Below are 18,203 nucleotides of genomic sequence, written 5' to 3' on the forward strand. Positions count from 1 at the left end.
TCAAAGGTGCTTCATCAACCATTGGCTTAATTACGAAGTGTCCGCATACTTTTAGGTGGGATTTTCACGCAGGCTTTGTTTATACCTTCACTGCAAGGTGACCTGAAATACCAATAGGACCCACTTTTAGTTAAAACGGTCACCCACTTCCCATCTAGTTTATTCTTATGAACTACGATCTAATACAACTAAAAAAACATGATATGGTTGTTTAACACGACTTCTTTTGGAATGGGTAAAAAATGGTGTATCATAACTTTTAATGAATTTTTAAGTATTAATTCCGCAATCAGCAAATTCACCTGACAGGGCACTGTGCGACTCCTGTTTCCTCGTCCATGCGTTGACTCTTTACAACTCGTGTTTTTTAGGGGGATTTTACAGTGGCGATGTGCGAAGTCTATTTAGGTAGTCAGGTAAGTGAAATACCCATTGAATTCCATAACCACTCCACCGTGGAAGGTAGCCAAAGTAGTTACAAATTCACTTTTGTTGAACCTTTCACTTTCCTATATACAGGACTGGGAAAATTAAGGAAACTCTTATTCCCACCTTACTTAGGGAAGTTAAAATCGTTTAGTGAATCTACATCCAATGAATAGCACGCGTATCCAGTCTTGATGTGTAAATTCTTGAGTCGTGTGCAACAGCTGAGGCGCCATTCAGTCCTTCAAGGGAAAAACGAACATGCCTTCCACAGATGATATAGAACTAGTCGGCAATTTACATTCTGGCAGCCGCGCAATGCTCAGGACAGACATATCTTATCTCAGTCTCAGCATTTGTGCAAATAACCCAAACACTTTTGACCTCGGAAACGCACAAGAAGTCTCTAGGCTACTATTCAACATACTCACCACGCTTATTCTAATGGATAAAACCTACAAAGACATGGTGCTGAACTTCTTTTTATTAGCATTTGATCGAAAAGTAAGTAATTTTACCAGACCAACAATACCTGCTCCCTACCACACAAATCGAGTTCAACGAGTGTGATATTTTGTGCAAGTTTGCCTATCGCTTTGTCTTACCGGCGGCTATTCGTCAGTGATGTTAAAACTGTTCAAACTGCCAGTGTTTGACGTTTGCTATTGCTACTTAGATTAGTTCTTCCCTCTGCTCCCCTTCTTCCTCTTTCTTCTTCTTCTTCTTCTTCTTCTTCGGTATTCAGATATGGTTGCACTGAGGTTAGTAACACTTCGCTCTGACGAAGAAATACATATTTTTCTCAAAAGTCAGGTCGGACCGGAGCGCTGGCAGTCGACTTCTTTTAGTGGGTTTAAGGAAGTATGTGAAAGATGTAACAGACAGAGCAAGGTTTGTTCAAAAAGTGTTTTGGATTCCCAAAAAAGAACCGGGAAATGGGTAGTTTCCATCTGACGATCAACAATGAATACCACCAAGCGTATGCTCATTGGAAGATAAGCTTAATAGCCACAGACCCAAATCCCTCAACTTAACATTGAGGGTATTCAGATCCATTCTCCGGTCAAGAAATCCGTACATGGCACAAGTTGAAGGACCATTTCTTCCCCGTATACGAGTACGTTGTTAACCGTGACAGAACTTCAATTGAAATTACCATATCTCACTTGCAGAATGGGACGACAATTTTGATCCCAGTCATCATCACCAAGTAAAAAGTGGTTAGTAAATCCTCTGAACAATAAAAGAATTGTGTGTGTGTGTGTGTGTGTGTTGGAGCTCTGCAGGTGAAATTGCTATAGAATGTGACGACAGCGTGCTCCATCCCATGACGGTGAGTGCCGACAGTTAGTTGAATAATTGCAGCAGTAACTGCATCTACAGCGTTGCATACAAGTGGATCAAAATTCCGACAACTTGAGCTACGCTGTCAAGCTTTTGCTCTTTTGTGAGCAGACACACTTTCACCAAAAGACGAAATCACATTGCGTATCACATGACCTTACTTTAAGCATATTTAATTTGTCAGGGCGACATCTCGATGCCAGGGATTGCTGGGCAAAGAGTGTACTAGCAAGATAGATTGGTGCAGATCTAAGGAAATCCAAAATAGCGGAAAGATTATAAATATAATGTTATTTCTCCTCTACATAACTCGAAACCGTCATTGTTAACGGGGGAGAATAAAGGTGCAAAACAGTAATTTGAATTCCAAACAACATCTGGGTTAGTCCCGTTGAATCTGGCATCTGCTTACTCATAAGCAATCTTATCGCGAGGGTTATGCGACGTTAACCACGGGGACTATCAGTAAAATCCCGCAATGATGTCTACTAATAGCATGTATTACAATGAATGGCCGAAAATCCTCAAAACGCATTCCTCTATGAGCAGCTGTAACTGTACACATGCCATTTCGGTGATGTTGGAGTTGTGGCAGGACTGCAATGTACTGCAGCCTTGACTGTGTGACAGATACGCATGCCTGTGTACGTGCCGAGGCAGTAACGGGGGTGTGGTAACTTAACAGTAAACCATCCCACCTACCTACCTACGTGCGTGCATATTTTCTTTGACATTTGCACGACGCGACGTCAGTGGCGCTGCACAGCATGGAACGGTGTGGGAGAGGGAGAGGTATTGAGCGCAAAAAAGTGCCAATACGACTATCTCACCCTAACAATGTACGACGTCACACTCGTCTCTGGCCTCGCATTCGTCTCACCGCTGTGTGTGGGTGCCCGCTCGCACGTGCGCACACCGATGCACTTCGCTTCATCGATCGATGGCTGCACGGAGGGCGCGCGAGCACTCCGGTGGCATGTGCGCACACGTGCACAAACACACAAGTACGTGCACGAAGTGCAGGCGTGCGTGCGTGCAAGTTGTGCATATGTGTGCATACCATTTGACATGTGCTGACAACACTAATCAGCTGGTACCCGCGCTCACGTCACAGGCGCGCACCCCATGAACGCACCAATCAGATGCTGCGGTACACCTCATATCAATGCCGCGCGGACTGTATATATGCTACCAGTGTAGGATCGGTCTGCTTCATGTGAACAGCCCCGGAAAAGGAAGGTGGAGGCTCATTCTTCCCACTGACTTTCGAGGCTTAGATTTTACAACGCCACTAACAGCAAGTCTTGCTTCAAGAAACAAGAGCAGTAGCCATGTCTGTCAGCCGCGGACCGTTTGCACTACAGCATTTCTCGAAAGACTACTTTCCGCACGGCGACACAGTGCCGGTCTCTTCGATGTCATCTAGCAGCGGCAGAGGAGGGTGTGGAGCACAGGGCCTCAATCTCACCATCCAGACCACCGTTACTCAAGATACTTTGGCCGTGGCCGTGACCTCAGCATCCCATGTCCTTGCGTCGGAGAGTGGGGTGGGTGTTCCCCCACCCAAGTACGTCATCAGCTCATCCCCTTCTGTCTACTCGAATCAAATGAGCGAGTCCTACACCCATATCCCGATGCACATAGAGCCATGCTCCCTAGAGAAGACCTACTACAAGAACCTAGTGGACAGTTTGTATCCCTCTTCTGCTCCGCCTGACGCTTCCCACTGCATGACCAGTTTTCCGGTAGGTCATTTTTCATCCCTCATTTGCTCAAGCAGCATGTACGCATATACTACCATTTTCTAAGATCATTACTATTCCTCAGTCCTAAAGACACTAGGAGAAATGCCAAATTAAGTCGACTGCCAGTCCTGCTGCATTTGGTGAACTCCAGCCATTGCAATCATGCACGTGATTGGTAGTGATTTGCTCATTTATGAAACTCATGACTCTATTGTCTCATAAACGAAAAGTTGTTTTGAAGGGGTTATTTCTCTCCCCAAATAGTAGACAAAGAAACTACTCTGAGAACTAGGAGATTGTTAATATCAGTAAATTGTATCAGCGCATATTTATTATTCGAGCTCGATTCCTGTGAAATCGGCACAGAGTGTGTTTTCAAATAAGTACATCTTCAAAAATTCACTACGAATTATACCTTTCCGTGCATAGTGCTTATTCCATAGGCTGCTATTGGTAATCTCATGACAAATGTGTCGTCTTGCTACAGGGAGAAGCGTGTCGGCTCATACATTTTTTGGCAGACGGCAGATAAGTATTAACTGCATCTCGCGTCTCTTCTAGTCATATCAGTGCAGGTGTAAAGAGAGTCACCTGCTAGATAGTCACAGATTGTCCAAACAGGTACAGAATACGCCCCATTTGCTGTGCCAATTGATCCATGAACTTGCTGTTGGAGAGTGTGCATTTCTAGAAGCCGTCCAGACACTTCAGCCGTCGTCACGCCATCTTAGCTTTTAAAAAGTGCATATTTTAACGTCAGCGTCTTTTTTGTATCCGTCTCAATTATCCAACTCTCCAATCTGCGGATGCAAATGTTGGTGCATTCCTGCAGTTGAGTAAACATTCGGCCTTTGTTTACCGTTCTGTGCAAATTGTCGGTCTCCGCTTGTTCCGCCAATGTTATGCGGTGGAGTATCTTGGTGCCTCTTAATACCTCACAGGTTCAGATAATTAAACAGATGAGCCCCTTTTCAAGAACGTGGTCTTCTAAGATATATAAACTAGTAATTTGCCAATTTGAATTTCACCTATGACTTTGAAATCTCATTTAGGTGTTTAAATACCACTGTGGCAACCTGTGTAAATACTTTTAGTACTTAATAAGGAACATAATACAATAATTATTTACTTAGCCATTACTTATTTACTGCATCCCCAGTGTATTCCATCACGCTATCTAATTCTTTATTAAATATTGCCAGAGCTCAAATCATTCGATGATGTCACTTAAATAATAAGTTAAATGATAGCGGTCCAAAACTTTCTCGCGTTTAAATGAATTTCCATGCCCTGAAGATACTTCTACGGTTTGTCCCTATTAGACATCACCGCACAATTTCAATTACTACTGCTCCCAAAACATTTCTGGCCCCTCGTCCTGCGAAGCGACAATGTCCGAACGAGCACCAAGGCACCCCTCCATACAGCCCACTTTCGCAGAGCTACCGCCCATGGGCTCCTGCGTACGGCCTAACACAAGTCGTCTCGGACTGGGGGGCCGTTCCCTAAGCACTGGACAAGCACCGCAGGTCTACTATAAGGAGGGCTGGAATATGCCCACCAATGACTTCTACGCCCAGCCGCACACGGACCTGCACCCTGTACCACCACCACAGTCTTCGACGGCTGCGCAACCGACAGCACAGACACACAACTGCTGCGCTTCGCTGCCCTACAATCCTCAACCTGATGTCACCTCACTAGTGGTTGCGGAGAATGCCAACAACATTTTTCCCATTTCCTCAGTGCCACAGTCACATCAACAACACCATCACCACCTCGCTCCTAACCACCAGTCTACGCCACAGCAGCAACAGCAACAGCCGCCTCAAGAGGCTCACCAGAACAACTTTTACGATGCCCAACCGGTGAGGTGCACTCACTTCTACGATCTCAACCAGCGAAAGGTAAGCCCCACTTACAGTGGTGGTGTCTCAGGCTCCTATTCCACTGAAGTGGTGTACTCCGCCAATCCCACCTCCTGCCCCGAAGGTGATGAAGGCGGATTCTTCATGAAATCTTTCATGGAGGACGACGACGATGATATTAGTCAGCAGCTCCATTCCACAAACTTGAGCCCCACTCCTGACAAGCAGATGACCAACGGGTTTCATCGACCTGTGGAAGAAATGCAATGCGCGCACAGCTATACCAATCAAGGTATGGTCTTTCCACCGCGCCAAATTCAGGAGCGGAAGTTGTCCCTTCACCAGCCTCCGAAGCAACAAATGGGCAGCCTCCAGGAGAACTTTGTATACCCATCCTCAGAGGGGCAAGCAGAGGACCAGATTTTGAGCGGTGAAGTGCCAGTGCTCTCCATCAATACGTCAGAGGAGGTAATTAACACATGTACTGATGATTTCTCCAACGCCTTCTCCGACAACGTCAGTTTGGATGATATCAAATTACCGCAACTACTGGAATGCCAGGCCACATATCGGTCAAAAAGCGGTTCATCGGAGAGGAAGCAGGGGGGTGGAAAAAGGGCCTCCTTGAACTGGTCTTCACCAGAAACCGCTTCGTCTCCTGGACTTGCGTCTTCTTTGCAGAACGCCAGTTGTCAGCGAAATTTAGATGCGTCTTCTGGATCTGCCACATGCACAGTACGCCAATCTCCCAACCACTATCCGCAAGTCAACATCCACGCCTGTCCTTACACTGGATGCCCCAAACGATACTCTAAGAGCTCCCATCTCAAAGCTCACGTTCGAACGCATACTGGTAAGGAATCTGTCACTCTCTTAGGCCATTAGCTTTAAAGATGATTAAAAATAAGTTTACGTGTGTATCTCTTTCTTTTGCCAACCAATCAAGGTGAAAAGCCGTACGTGTGCAATCATCCTGAGTGTACGTGGAAGTTCGCGCGGTCTGACGAGCTCACCCGGCACAAGCGCAAGCACACAGGAGAGAAACCGTTTGGCTGTGATACCTGCAACCGTCGCTTTACTCGCAGCGACCATCTGCAGCTGCACAAGCGCACCCATGAGGGTTCCTCGCACAGCAGTGCTGTAACATCCTCCGCAGCTGCCGCAGCCAGCGCAGCTGCCTCCTCCACCTCGACCTCACCGCGGACTCCATTGTCGACGGTACTGTCCCGCGGTATGGTTCCGCCTTCCTCTACGTTTTCTTCCACTCCTCCCCTCTGCTAAGACGGAGGTGGGGGAGGCTCGTGCACGCCCAGCCTGCCGCTCTGGTGGCAGGATCAGCATTTCATCCACCTCCACCACCGTTAGCAACACCACTACCACCATCCCACCGAACACTCAACTAATGCTCCCTCCGTCCTCCTTCTCCACATAAATTTTGTATACTTTGCAAAAAAATCAGTACCGTCATCGCCTCCGTCCAATTGCCATGTGTTGCTACTTACACTGACCTTGTTTGTACTTTGGTTTCCTACTTTCCGAGAGATTATTTTCAATACTGCCTATTTTGATATGCGAGAGAATGGAGATCATGCTGGAAATGCACGCACACGCACGTATATGTGCATGTGTATATTTGTGTGACATAAAAATGTATATTTTACCAAGCCTGCTCACCATGTCTAATGTTTACCTTTGGTCAGTGCATTCTACTGATAGACTGTTATGACCCGAAGGGAGGGGGGGCAGTCACCGTGAGCACCTTATCAATTGGGCAGGCCTCAATCTTAGGTCAATCCAGACGTAGACTCTTTTCACTTTCTGCCTGCGAGAGCCTGCAATCTGTTGAGCGTATTCGTGGCGATACACGGAAGAAGCCAGTTTCCAATTATGCGCTGGTTTCGTAGTGTTTCAAGGCTACCGATAATGCCGAGTACTCAGTTTCGTACTGACAAAAATGTAGTGGGCGTAGTAAACATTCTGTACACGTGTGGTTCATAATAATAGGACTTGTGTTGAGTTTTCTTGTGAGACCAAAATAGCTTGAAAGTAATAACACAGGCGAGCATTCCTGGTGCTTTGCAATGTTGACTAGGCTACATAGATTGTAATCAAGGATGGAAAGATTTGGAGTTGATACGTTATTGGAGTATAGAATGAGATATAGCCAGGTCAAATTTACGGGTAGGTGGATACTTTGAGTTTTGTGGCCTCGATGCAAGATCCGGGAATCGACCGAAGGTTAGCGCCGCTAAGCTGGACCTTGCCATTAATAAACCGAAACGACATCAGGAAGAGATAGGCTATGTAAAACGACAACTTCTTATGTTAGTTAGCCAAAAAACATATAAATTTGGAGATATCTGAAATAAATGTAAGCTGGAAGGTCTACAATTACATCTCTTTTGTTTGAAAGATTCCGAAAAATCAGTAGACATACTACAGTCGAAATTCGTGGCATTCACTCCAAATGTACGCTTAAAATCGAGTCTGCTACAGACATTTTCTTGATAAGTTCTATCAGACTAATCATGACGAGAAAGTGAGACTAACAAATCCAAAAAGGCCTTCGGAGACATCATAAATTGGTGCTGTGCCCTGGTAGTAATTCAACTCACTGGCACCACTTCTTTGAGTATGTGATTTACAAAGTGGTTTTTTGGCACTCAACTTCGACACAAGTGCAGCGGCGAATTTGCCATGAGACTGTGCCAGACCATTATGCAAGCTGCTCCCTGCCATCTATGGTAATAGTTACACTGAGGCTTACATAAATAGTGTTGCGAAACAATGCGGCAGTGCACCACTTGATAATATCAAACGAAACAGCTAGCAATATTGTTCGATATCACAGGGGGTGAGAAATAGAAGAAAGAAAGGAATCGGCCACAATGCGATGCATTTTAAGAGAGGGAAAGCATGTACATCAGAAGACACTTGCAGTGTTACTCGACTGTCGTCGAATTGGATCCCTTTGACTCAGTGCAGCAGGTGGTTTTGAGTAACCCCTTTTGAGATCAAAGTTGACATCAGTCATGGGTGCTAGGGGAAAACTGCATTCTCACAGAGGTGGTGCAAGAAATTGGAGTCACTTGATCAGGTGATCTTCACTGCACTCTTGTTGAATGGCGGCGCGGTGTCGCGCTTAACCCGATTGGTGGGAGGCGAGGATTGCAATGCCCACCGTGTTTTTAATTGAAAATAACCAAACACCTTCCCTTTAATCCTAACAAAGTAAATTTACCCGACAGTTTTTTTAAACGACTGGAGTAAGAATGACCCAGCGGTCTTAAAGTGATCGCAAATCATTGAGGTGAAGCAAACATCACATTTTCTGAGCTGGCCTTAGTGGCGAAATCACAAAGCAGGGTCGAAACCAGAGGAGACTATTTGTGGCAATCCAATTTTCCTAACTGAGACTACAATTTTCAGATAAGTGATGCGTTCTTTATCAGGCTGTGGTAACTGCTTGCGCCAAATCATATCTTCAACAGAAGGGTTGAGTTTAAAACAACAGATTAGACATAAGATGCTCTCGGTGTGCAGATAAGTGCCTTTCCATTGGATGGGTGTAGTGTAGTGGTGCTTGGTTTTCCTCCCTCCACGACTCTGGCAACCTCATTTAACAAGATACCAAACTGCTTCACTTTAAAGCTAGTTAAATGAAAGTACCTGCTTTAAGCGTATCTATGACGCCTACGCGATGGCCTTGTCCCCTCTCACAATGCCTTCTCGGTCTGCACAGAGTAGCTTCATGCCATCGTTAACTTTATGTTTTAAATGTGCGATCCTTCAGTTAATCGCTCAACAAAGACACACATCTTATAGGAAACAAACTCCTTAATGAACCTTAAATGACCCTACTTCTTTCACATAGTGTGTATCGATGAAACTTATTCTGTAAGGTGATCTACATCGAAAAGGGGTTATGCTTTCCACCCCTTCTCTGATACTTTATTCCAGAGGAATGTCAATTTGTGTATTGCATATCACCATGCCTCCTCTACTGATTTGGCCTTTAAAACGGAGCAAATCAGACCAGCGGTTCAATCATGAAAGACAAAAACTTTTTCTGTAGTGCATATACGTAAGTGTCAGTAAAGTCTATTCGATAACTTACATATTTCAGGGCTGTAGTAATAGTTGCTTAACTCAGCCCTTAAAAGTAACGAAGTGTGAATAAAGGGAAATTTGGTGCACTTGTTATTCAAGGCTAAGTAATTGAAGGCAAAATTATGGGACGTCAGGTTCTCTTCATCTCCCATTTGCTGGATCCCGCTTCTCCTCAGAGCGACGCCCAGAAGTGCTTACTCCTTCTGACACTGCCAAGAAAAAATAGTTTGGATTAATGCATCAGATTAACTAGATGACAAGTGGCTTTTCTGCATGTAGAATTGTCAATTTGCAAGACCTGCCGCAACTTTTGTGACTTTCAGCTGTGGTTTGCTGGTAGTTAGTGAATGAAAGAGGAGAGGGTCGTAACATATTTATATGCATAATGCTGCACAGAACTTTAAAACAAGCACTTCACAAATGCAATCCTCTGGAGAATTCGATTTGGCGCAGAAAATCAGCAGTCTATTGAAGGTAGTAGCACACTGTTTCTTACGGGAAAGCAAAAAGTCGTCACAATTCATGATTGACGGTTAAGTAACGGTAATCGACGTCAATAACATGACACAGAAGTGCATGAGACGTAAGGCTGAACGTCACTGCCATCACTGTCTTTGCAGCCGTGAACAATAGTACTGTGGTAGGGTTCTGTATACGTCAGAACTTTCTGCATTCATTGTTTAGACTATCTCTCCATCTCTCTACACTCTATGTGTGCATTGTATAGCCTTTGTCAATGTGAGTGTTTAGAACCGCGTAATAGACTATTTGTGTAGAATGAATGTGATTCCAAAACTTCATGGTAGTAACGATACCTGAGTGAATTTGATTTGATTGCTGGGTTGTAACAAAAGCAGGCGGCAGGTAAATGTGAGTAATTGGGAAGAGATGGGTGAATTCACCAGTCACACAATCTGTGTGAATTCTTTCCTACCTCGTAACTGTCTCTGGATCTGTAATTACCTGCCCTAAAAATAGTGGCATATGGAAATGAGGAGCATAATCTGGGGTAAAACTATGGAACCCACTGCCAATTTATCAACAGAAAAGCACGGATTCTATAAGTTACCAAAGTTGCCTTGAACCCAACCCTGAGACAAGCTTATTGTTTAATCTTGAGTCCAAAAATCATCTACAATTCATGTGCAGCTCAAAAATAGTTGTCGTAACAAAATTGACTGCCATCATGAAATTGTAGTCAGCTAGACCAACTCATTTGGCTCTTTTATGGAAACAACTCTTTTCATGAAAAGCATTTATTTTTGAACTGCACTCCTTCGTTTTATAATATGAAGGGGACCTTTAGAATAAGGCCGCAAAGGAATTAGAATTCCGTACAATTAATAGTGTGATTAAATATCGAAAGATTATGCTGTATGCTACTGACTACCTAAATTAGTAGCACGCACAGTTCAACTCCGAAAAACAACCTATATGAGATACCTTGCCTATTAATGCAATAAGCAATTTGGATCGGCTGTGGGGGTCCATTTTACACTTATCAGCATGTAAACAAGATGCGGAATGGTGAGTGTACATTAGTGAAATTTCTGATTCCTAAGATCTTTTTCTTTACTTCAACCGGTTGTAAAGTTGATAATTAGGCCGTGCGGCGGAGAGGACAGAACTCTTGAAACTAAAAAACAAAAATTTAGATTGATTAATTACTGTGCTAAGTTAGTCTTTACAGGCACCACCACGATCTAGTAGGTGAGATCAAAGAAACGAATGTTGAACAATACATGCACCGATGGCAACATCTATGCCTCAACTAGTGTGGTGAGGGAAATTCTAAGGACGTACCATGTCAAATATTCTTCTAATTAGGACGATTCGCACGCTACAGAAGGGTTACAAAGGGACTACTTAAATGTCTTATGATCATGTAAGATTGAGAGGCTTCACGCTGGAATAACAACCGAGGTATTTTTGCTTTTTTTCTCACCACAGCCTTCAGATGGTTGGACTACTAACGGTATTTAAATAATTTTGGTTTTTTCTCTTAATTTGTGTTTCATCCCAAATGGTGTCATTTAAAATGCCTCATATATGATCAATGTCCCCAGGAAATACCATCTCCGAGTCTCAGGCACTTAAGGTGAAACTGGATCTTAAGACCTACACTGAATTTTTTACAGACAACGGGGGCGTTTTAAAACTTGTGTTTTAGTGTAGCAAGAACTTGCCTTTCACCAACACTGATAGCTTTCATTGCTCACCACAGTAGCTTACGTAGTAGAACATTGTATTACGAGAAAGATCTTAAGGAATACTTCAAGGAGCATTGGCATTCGAAAGGGCTGTCATGAGGGAAAGTGTCAAATTGGAAAAAAAATGTAATTCTGCCCTGTTTGAACTTTTATTCGTGCCCTCTTTGGCAGTGCTAGCAGTTAAGACAGCCCGTACTTCTCAGTAGGAGTGTTGAAGAGCGTCTTTGATCTGCCTGGTGTGTGCACGATGAGTACCACCAACGCAAGCCGTTCCATTGATTGTCACGATGCGCCGGCGCCATGCCGCCGATCACAGAGCTCGACACTTTCTTCAAGTTGAGTGCAAAAAATATGACTTTTACCATTAAATAAACAGAAAATTAATAAAAAAATGAGAAAAGGTCTTGAATCTAAGAAGTCAGCACTCATGATACAACTTTAAGAGACTGAGGCAGAAGTACACAGCAGCCACCAACTCATTGCATCAATTTCAGACTTGAGATCGTTCACTCCTAAGACTTTATAAAACGCTAGTTTCCACCAAAAATCGTTGTGATTCACCCCAGTTAATCACCATTTATCATTCAGGAGTTTTCTTTATGTATTTGTTGTCTGAAATATTGGTCTGTCCAATAAAATTTTATTCGAGATCCATCCAAAAATAAGTTTAGTGGAAAAGTTCAGAGCCTCTGTCGATGTCGTGGAACAATGGAGTGTCTGAAGAGGATTAATTCTAAACTGGCTTTGTAGTTTGTAAATTACTTGTTCCAATGACACGAGAAAAGGCGCCGAATACGAACGAATATCAGGAGAGGTAAGCGGCAGCTATAGTACCCCTGAGGGCGTCCCCGAAAACTCTGCGTAGTTACTTGGCCTTTTGGAAAATTGAAGTGCATTTATGGTCACCTTAGAATGGGTATTTTGCATGAAATTCTGATCCCACCGCATAACAGTAGCATCATTTGACAGTTATTTTTACCCACCAATTCATTGTGTCAAGTGGATGCCTGCGCAGTCCCCTAATAAGTCTGTACATCCGAAGCTCATCGCCACTGGAGTGCCTCCGGGAGAAATGATCTCTTTGGCTCGTTTCCATAAACTGCATAATTTTAATATCTTAATTTGCAGGTCTATGGCAATTTTATGAGATTTTATAAAAAATTGGGGAGCTTGTTTTCTGTTAGTCACTTTTAGTACTTCGGAGCAAAAGTGGTTGCTCAACTGCTTGTAATAGGAAACGCGAATTCAATACATTTTCTGCCAGCGTCACACATGTTTGACAGGTGCTCCTTATCACTCTATGGCGAATGATTGCATAAACTCGTGTCGCACTCAAGCAGGTAGCTGTAAAAATGTTTTTGGTATGCGAATAATACACACTTGCCAGATTTTGAGCAGCAGCTGGATTGATCAAAGGAACCGGTGACAGTCGGTGTGGTAGTAAAGGGAAAAAGCATGGAAGCAGCTTTGGTGGCTAAATTTTCCTTGACACCCTGATGATCGGCCACAAAATACCATTTAGTCTATCAATACTGGAGCAAGTATTTTAGTTTGACTGCGAGTAAGAAATTGAGGTGATCTTAGTACGAATCGGTTGTGCAAGCCAACAGAATTGTTTTTCGCCTTGATTTCTAAGAAAATCATATCATAGGATTATTTGATAAAAAATATTTATATTTAGGAGCACTTTCAGCGAAAATACAACTGGAATTTTCTTTTCAGGTGTTTACGATACCAGCAGGACAAGATGGCGTTAATCTAACAACCAGCGGCTCGTCAGCAAACGAAACTGGCCGCCTGCTCTGTTTGAATGATGTGCCTTTCCACCAGTAAAATTGCCGCTTGAACGATGCCGCCACACAAAGGACACTCACCACACTCACAGTATTTGGCAAGAGGACATGAAACTATTTTCATTTCTTGTAAAAGAACGATAGAGAGAGAGAGAGAGAGAGTTAAACGTTGGAGTGATTAATCAACTTCAGAGTGTACTTAAGTGTCGATGCTCTAAAGTTATGGCACATGCGAGGTGCTCTTTCTGAAGAGAAAAACAATTCCACAACGCTTGTCTAATGCCAGCTGACTAACTCAGTTATCTAAAAGAACTGCAGTTAGCTTGTGGATGAGTTGTGGCGATTCAGTTTCCTAACTCTCAGGCTTCTACATCCACACAGGATACCGGCCTAAAGTGTAACCCTTGCAACCAAGGCATCAATTAATTGGAAGCACTTATTAAAGAGCAGCCTGCATTTCAAGATAATTATGACACTCTGATTTGGCCTGTAATCAAGATTTTAAAGCATTACAATTTGAAAATCACGGCACAATTGCTCTAACTTGCGGGTATTGTTCAGTTGGGGTGTGTCTGACTAACTGTGTTAGGGCCAAGAAGTAAAATGCATTAAAACCTTAATAAGTAGGATAATCCCATGTGCATCCCTTAAGTAAATAAGTTTTTGAGAAACCGAATTCGCTTTCCATTGGCATTATTGACATATGAAGCAAATGTGAGGCTGTCATGTCACTCAAGGCCGTGTTCATCCAAACACTAAAACCCAAATGACTGTCATTGGGATTTAGCAAACCTCGTGGTCTGCCATGAAAGAAAGTCTAGATAACATCTGCGTTTCACAATTGGTTCCAACTGCTTAAAAGTAAAAGATTTTTTCTGGGGTATGTTTGGCCACATTCTGGTTGCTGAAGCCTTTACCTAAAGGAAAAGTTCACAATAAAGTCTTTTTTGTACAATAAGGAAAAATTCTGACAGGCTTCTTAAATAAAACTGCATATTCGGCTCTTGATTTCTTTTCTCATTTCCCCACACAATTTTTACTCATTTTTAAATTAAGTAGACAGCCTGCTCAAAGTGTAATTGGGGAACCCTGTAAGGCACTAACGTTTGGAATACTGCTACGTCCAAGGTCCCCTTTCTTCGAATGCCGAGGGTGTTAGAAAGCCAAACAAGAAAAGCAGTATTAGAAGCTCTCGATTTTGACCACCCTTGACTCCTTGTGATAGAGAGAGAGAGAGAGAGAGAGATGGAGAGTGCTCCCCTTGACAGTGCCAGCCATAAATCACAAAGACTTAGCCACCTCATATAGGTGCCAGCGTCTGCTCTACAGCAGTATCGTCTTGTGCAATCAAAAAGACGCCTCCTTGAGATTTCTTATTAATTAAGTAAAGGTAGAACTTTTGCTTTAATGTCTGTTGGCGGCTATTGACAGCATTTTGCTTCTATGAGGCATTTCTTTCAAAAGTGCAAAATGACTGGTGCTACCATCTTTAACTATTCATTGCAGCAGGTGCGAATAGAGCCTTAAGATGCTCACTACATCCCACTAAAGTGTTATTTTGTAAGTGAATATGCTTATATTTTCATTGTAATGATTAAATATGGGTGTGTTAGGTCCTTGTAAGAGTTGAGAGTTCGTAATGCAATGTCAATGTTCTTTTTAAGTAAGAGAGAGAAGACTCATCCCTTCAATTAAAAAGTAAAGAACTTTTAAAGGGACAATTTTGTTGAATCTCCTACAAGACCACAAGCAAATTGCCTTTCCTGAAGCGGACAGTAAGCGCAACTTTTATTTCTAATGTTAATTTTACAACAGATTAAGATTTGGATGATAACGAAGAAAGTTTGAGCTTATGCATCGAGGAATTTAGCTAAACTTGGTGCCATCACAGTGATTATTCAGCGGTGTGAAAGGTCGACTGGGAAATAATTTTCCGGTGAGCGGCTCCCAAATTAGGGGCTAGCGTAAACCAATCCAACGCTATGAAAGGTCTTGAAGTAGGGCTACTTTTTGATGCCAACGTCTACCCGCGAATGCGTCCGCTGTTATATAAGCGCTTTTAAGAAACACACGTCAATTCATATTTTTACGCATCTTCATGCAATATAAATTTCCCTCAACTCATAAAATGTGTGTTAAATAACAATGAGAAGATAGGTGGAGATGTATCTAGCTCTGAGGAAAATTCAATTCAGGAGCAACGCTACTGCAGATCCTACAGGTTAGCGAAGAATGATCCCTTGCTAACAAAGTGGTAGTTCTGGACTTTTAATATGCCATTTGCTATTAAAATAATAAAATCGTAAAACTCGACAACTTGTGACAAGGCTGACATTTCCGCTACGACGATTCCTGAAGAAAATCGACCCTAACAGACGTTCTGGTGGTTTATTCCCAGAACAGTAACAAGGTCATAGATACTTTTGCCAACTTCTACTTCTGCGCAAAACCTAACAGTAATGCTATTATTCTCAAAACATGTTAATCCTACTCCCATGTAATTGTCTGAAACAGCCAATCTGTGTGCGACACCACTTTGCACAGTCAATCGTCTTAAACAGATAAGCAACGTGTGTCGCGTATATGCGATGCCAGCAGAGGAGGGGTTAGGTAATTAGTTCTTTGGCATAAACACCCCAAGCTTTTGCTATGCCGTTTGACTAAGCGTTCAGGGGTATTCATGCTCGCTCAATGATTAAATCCACCGGACGTCTGAACATCGTCCATCGTGAAGGACCGGAACAGGAACCCCATCCCTTCCTTACACACACTGCTGGTGTAGAGCAGAGCTTTGTTTACACAACAAGCACCAAAGGCAGTATAAATTGCGCTAAATTAAAGTCCATAGATCCACTTTTCCAAGTGTAGACACCAGTGCTCATATTTGAGGTTTAAAGAAAAGAAGCTTTACAGAGGAATACCTTTTCTACAAATGTAAAGGAGGCAGAGGTGACGGTTAGTCTTGCCTATGAAGAGATGATTAAGGTTAATATGTTTGGGCTTTAGTAATTAGGACTAAAGTCGAGTTTTTAATGTCATTTGGTTTTGAAATGTCAAGGTCAGCAAGTGGCAAGGGGATTTTTATGGAGAAATCTATCTTGACATGAAGAAGCAATAAGAACGCTTTGACGGCTTTGTGCAGTAGACAGGACAGAGCAGCAGCTTGATCTCCATCGCATTAGAATTGACAACTCCAGTTCCTGTATTTACACAAAGATTTGTAAATCATAAAACCTGAATCAAGCTGAAAATAGTTCCAACTTGTAGACCAATCATGTTAAACAAACTTCCGCGTAGAGACCCCTCAGATTCGGTTACAGATGTGCGATCATAAAGGCAATGCAGTACCTCGATTGTTTATTTAACTTTCCGTTTAGGATACGCGGATACCAAAGGCTTCGCAATTGTACTTTCACTGAGCAGAACGGCCTCCGGGACATGCCAGTAGCCTCCAGGTCATCTCTACTTCCACAATACATATTCTGCCCAAGTATTATTAGTCTTGAGGGAAGCCTCGAAGCGTGCAGCAACTTCCTTTAATGTATTCTTTTACAACTCAAAATGAAAACCAGGTTGGTTGGAAATGTCATCGATGAATTTGGTAAACGCATATCTATCAGTGGCCGATCATTTTCAGTGTAGGCAACTGCAAATTCTCAAAATGGATATATAGACACAGCATATCACTGAATTCTATCTTTTTTACTTCTAAATACCGGATTCTTTAACAGACTTAGATTCAAGTTGCATATGCTTGACACGACACCCCGTGGCGCTCTCGACGGTGTCACATGCCAGTACGTAAGATAAAATACGAGTTCTCTGTCCATCATGCTTCAAATCGCATGGGTTGGGATTCATTGTCGTGGTACTACCATGGAAATACATCTGATATAATCACAATTTGAACATTTTGTTTTTTGTCTGTTTTGTTAGAACTGGAAGATTCACTTCGTCCTTTAAAATTTACCAAGCTGGAAAAATAATTAAAAGGATGTTCTACTGTTTAGTCAAAAGTACATTACGGATTTTTGAAATCTTTATGATATGAAAGTAATTAAAATATAGGTTACTGTAGCTCCCCTGATACTTTCCTGAAGATGAATTAAGACAATAATGCTCGGGTAGAATACGTACATTCGACACGGAGAAGGACGCGGGACTGCTGACAAAGGTACTCTCAAGGAGTTATAAGTAAATCGCTACCAGAACCGAGAGTTAAACAAACAAATAGCGTATTGCATGGCTCAGTGCCTCCAGAGGTTAATGCCCGGCGTCAGCTATCATAGCGCAATTGGTGCTGTAAGAAAAGAATGCACTCACCAACCGCACCAGTTATAGAATTTCCACACAACTGAGGAGGTACATGACCGCAACGTCACTGAACCCTCTTTACAATTCTGCTGGACCTGAAGTTCTGTTCTGTATGGAAATTGTATTAGGGAACAGGAAATATGGTGGCCATCACGCCTTCTCATGTGTAGTCCTTGAAAACCCGACACAAAAGTAGAGTCAAATAACAGAGAACAAGATTTTGCGCAGTTCTATGGGAGCAAGATTTTGCGTCTCTTTTTCCTCGCTACTTTGCTAATACTTTAGTGCTCTCCAGCCACGCCTTTCTGGGTTCTATTTACCTGGTAGAGAGGTGGAGGAGGTATCCCGAATTCACTTAAATGCCCTCTTCACGCAGGTAAGGCAGACAGCCCC

At 42.8% G+C, this 18,203-nt stretch overlaps 1 protein-coding gene across 1 annotated transcript; it reads left to right on the forward strand. All coding sequences in view use genetic code 11, as the record gives it.

The window, feature by feature from the left end:
* Positions 1 to 3,101: 3,101 nt before the first annotated feature.
* On the forward strand, positions 3,102 to 6,815 carry EGR_03410 (Krueppel-like factor 8; the record flags this gene model as incomplete). The annotated part of the gene is made up of 4 exons (XM_024492659.1): positions 3,102 to 3,515; positions 4,838 to 6,236; positions 6,330 to 6,601; positions 6,666 to 6,815. The coding sequence occupies 4 exons, from the start codon at positions 3,102 to 3,104 to the stop codon at positions 6,813 to 6,815; spliced, it is 2,235 nt and encodes a 744-aa protein (XP_024353060.1).
* Between the last annotated feature and the right edge of the window lie 11,388 nt (positions 6,816 to 18,203).

This window comes from Echinococcus granulosus, assembly GCF_000524195.1.
Source record: "Echinococcus granulosus chromosome Unknown EG_S00017, whole genome shotgun sequence".
NCBI lineage: Eukaryota > Metazoa > Platyhelminthes > Cestoda > Cyclophyllidea > Taeniidae > Echinococcus > Echinococcus granulosus.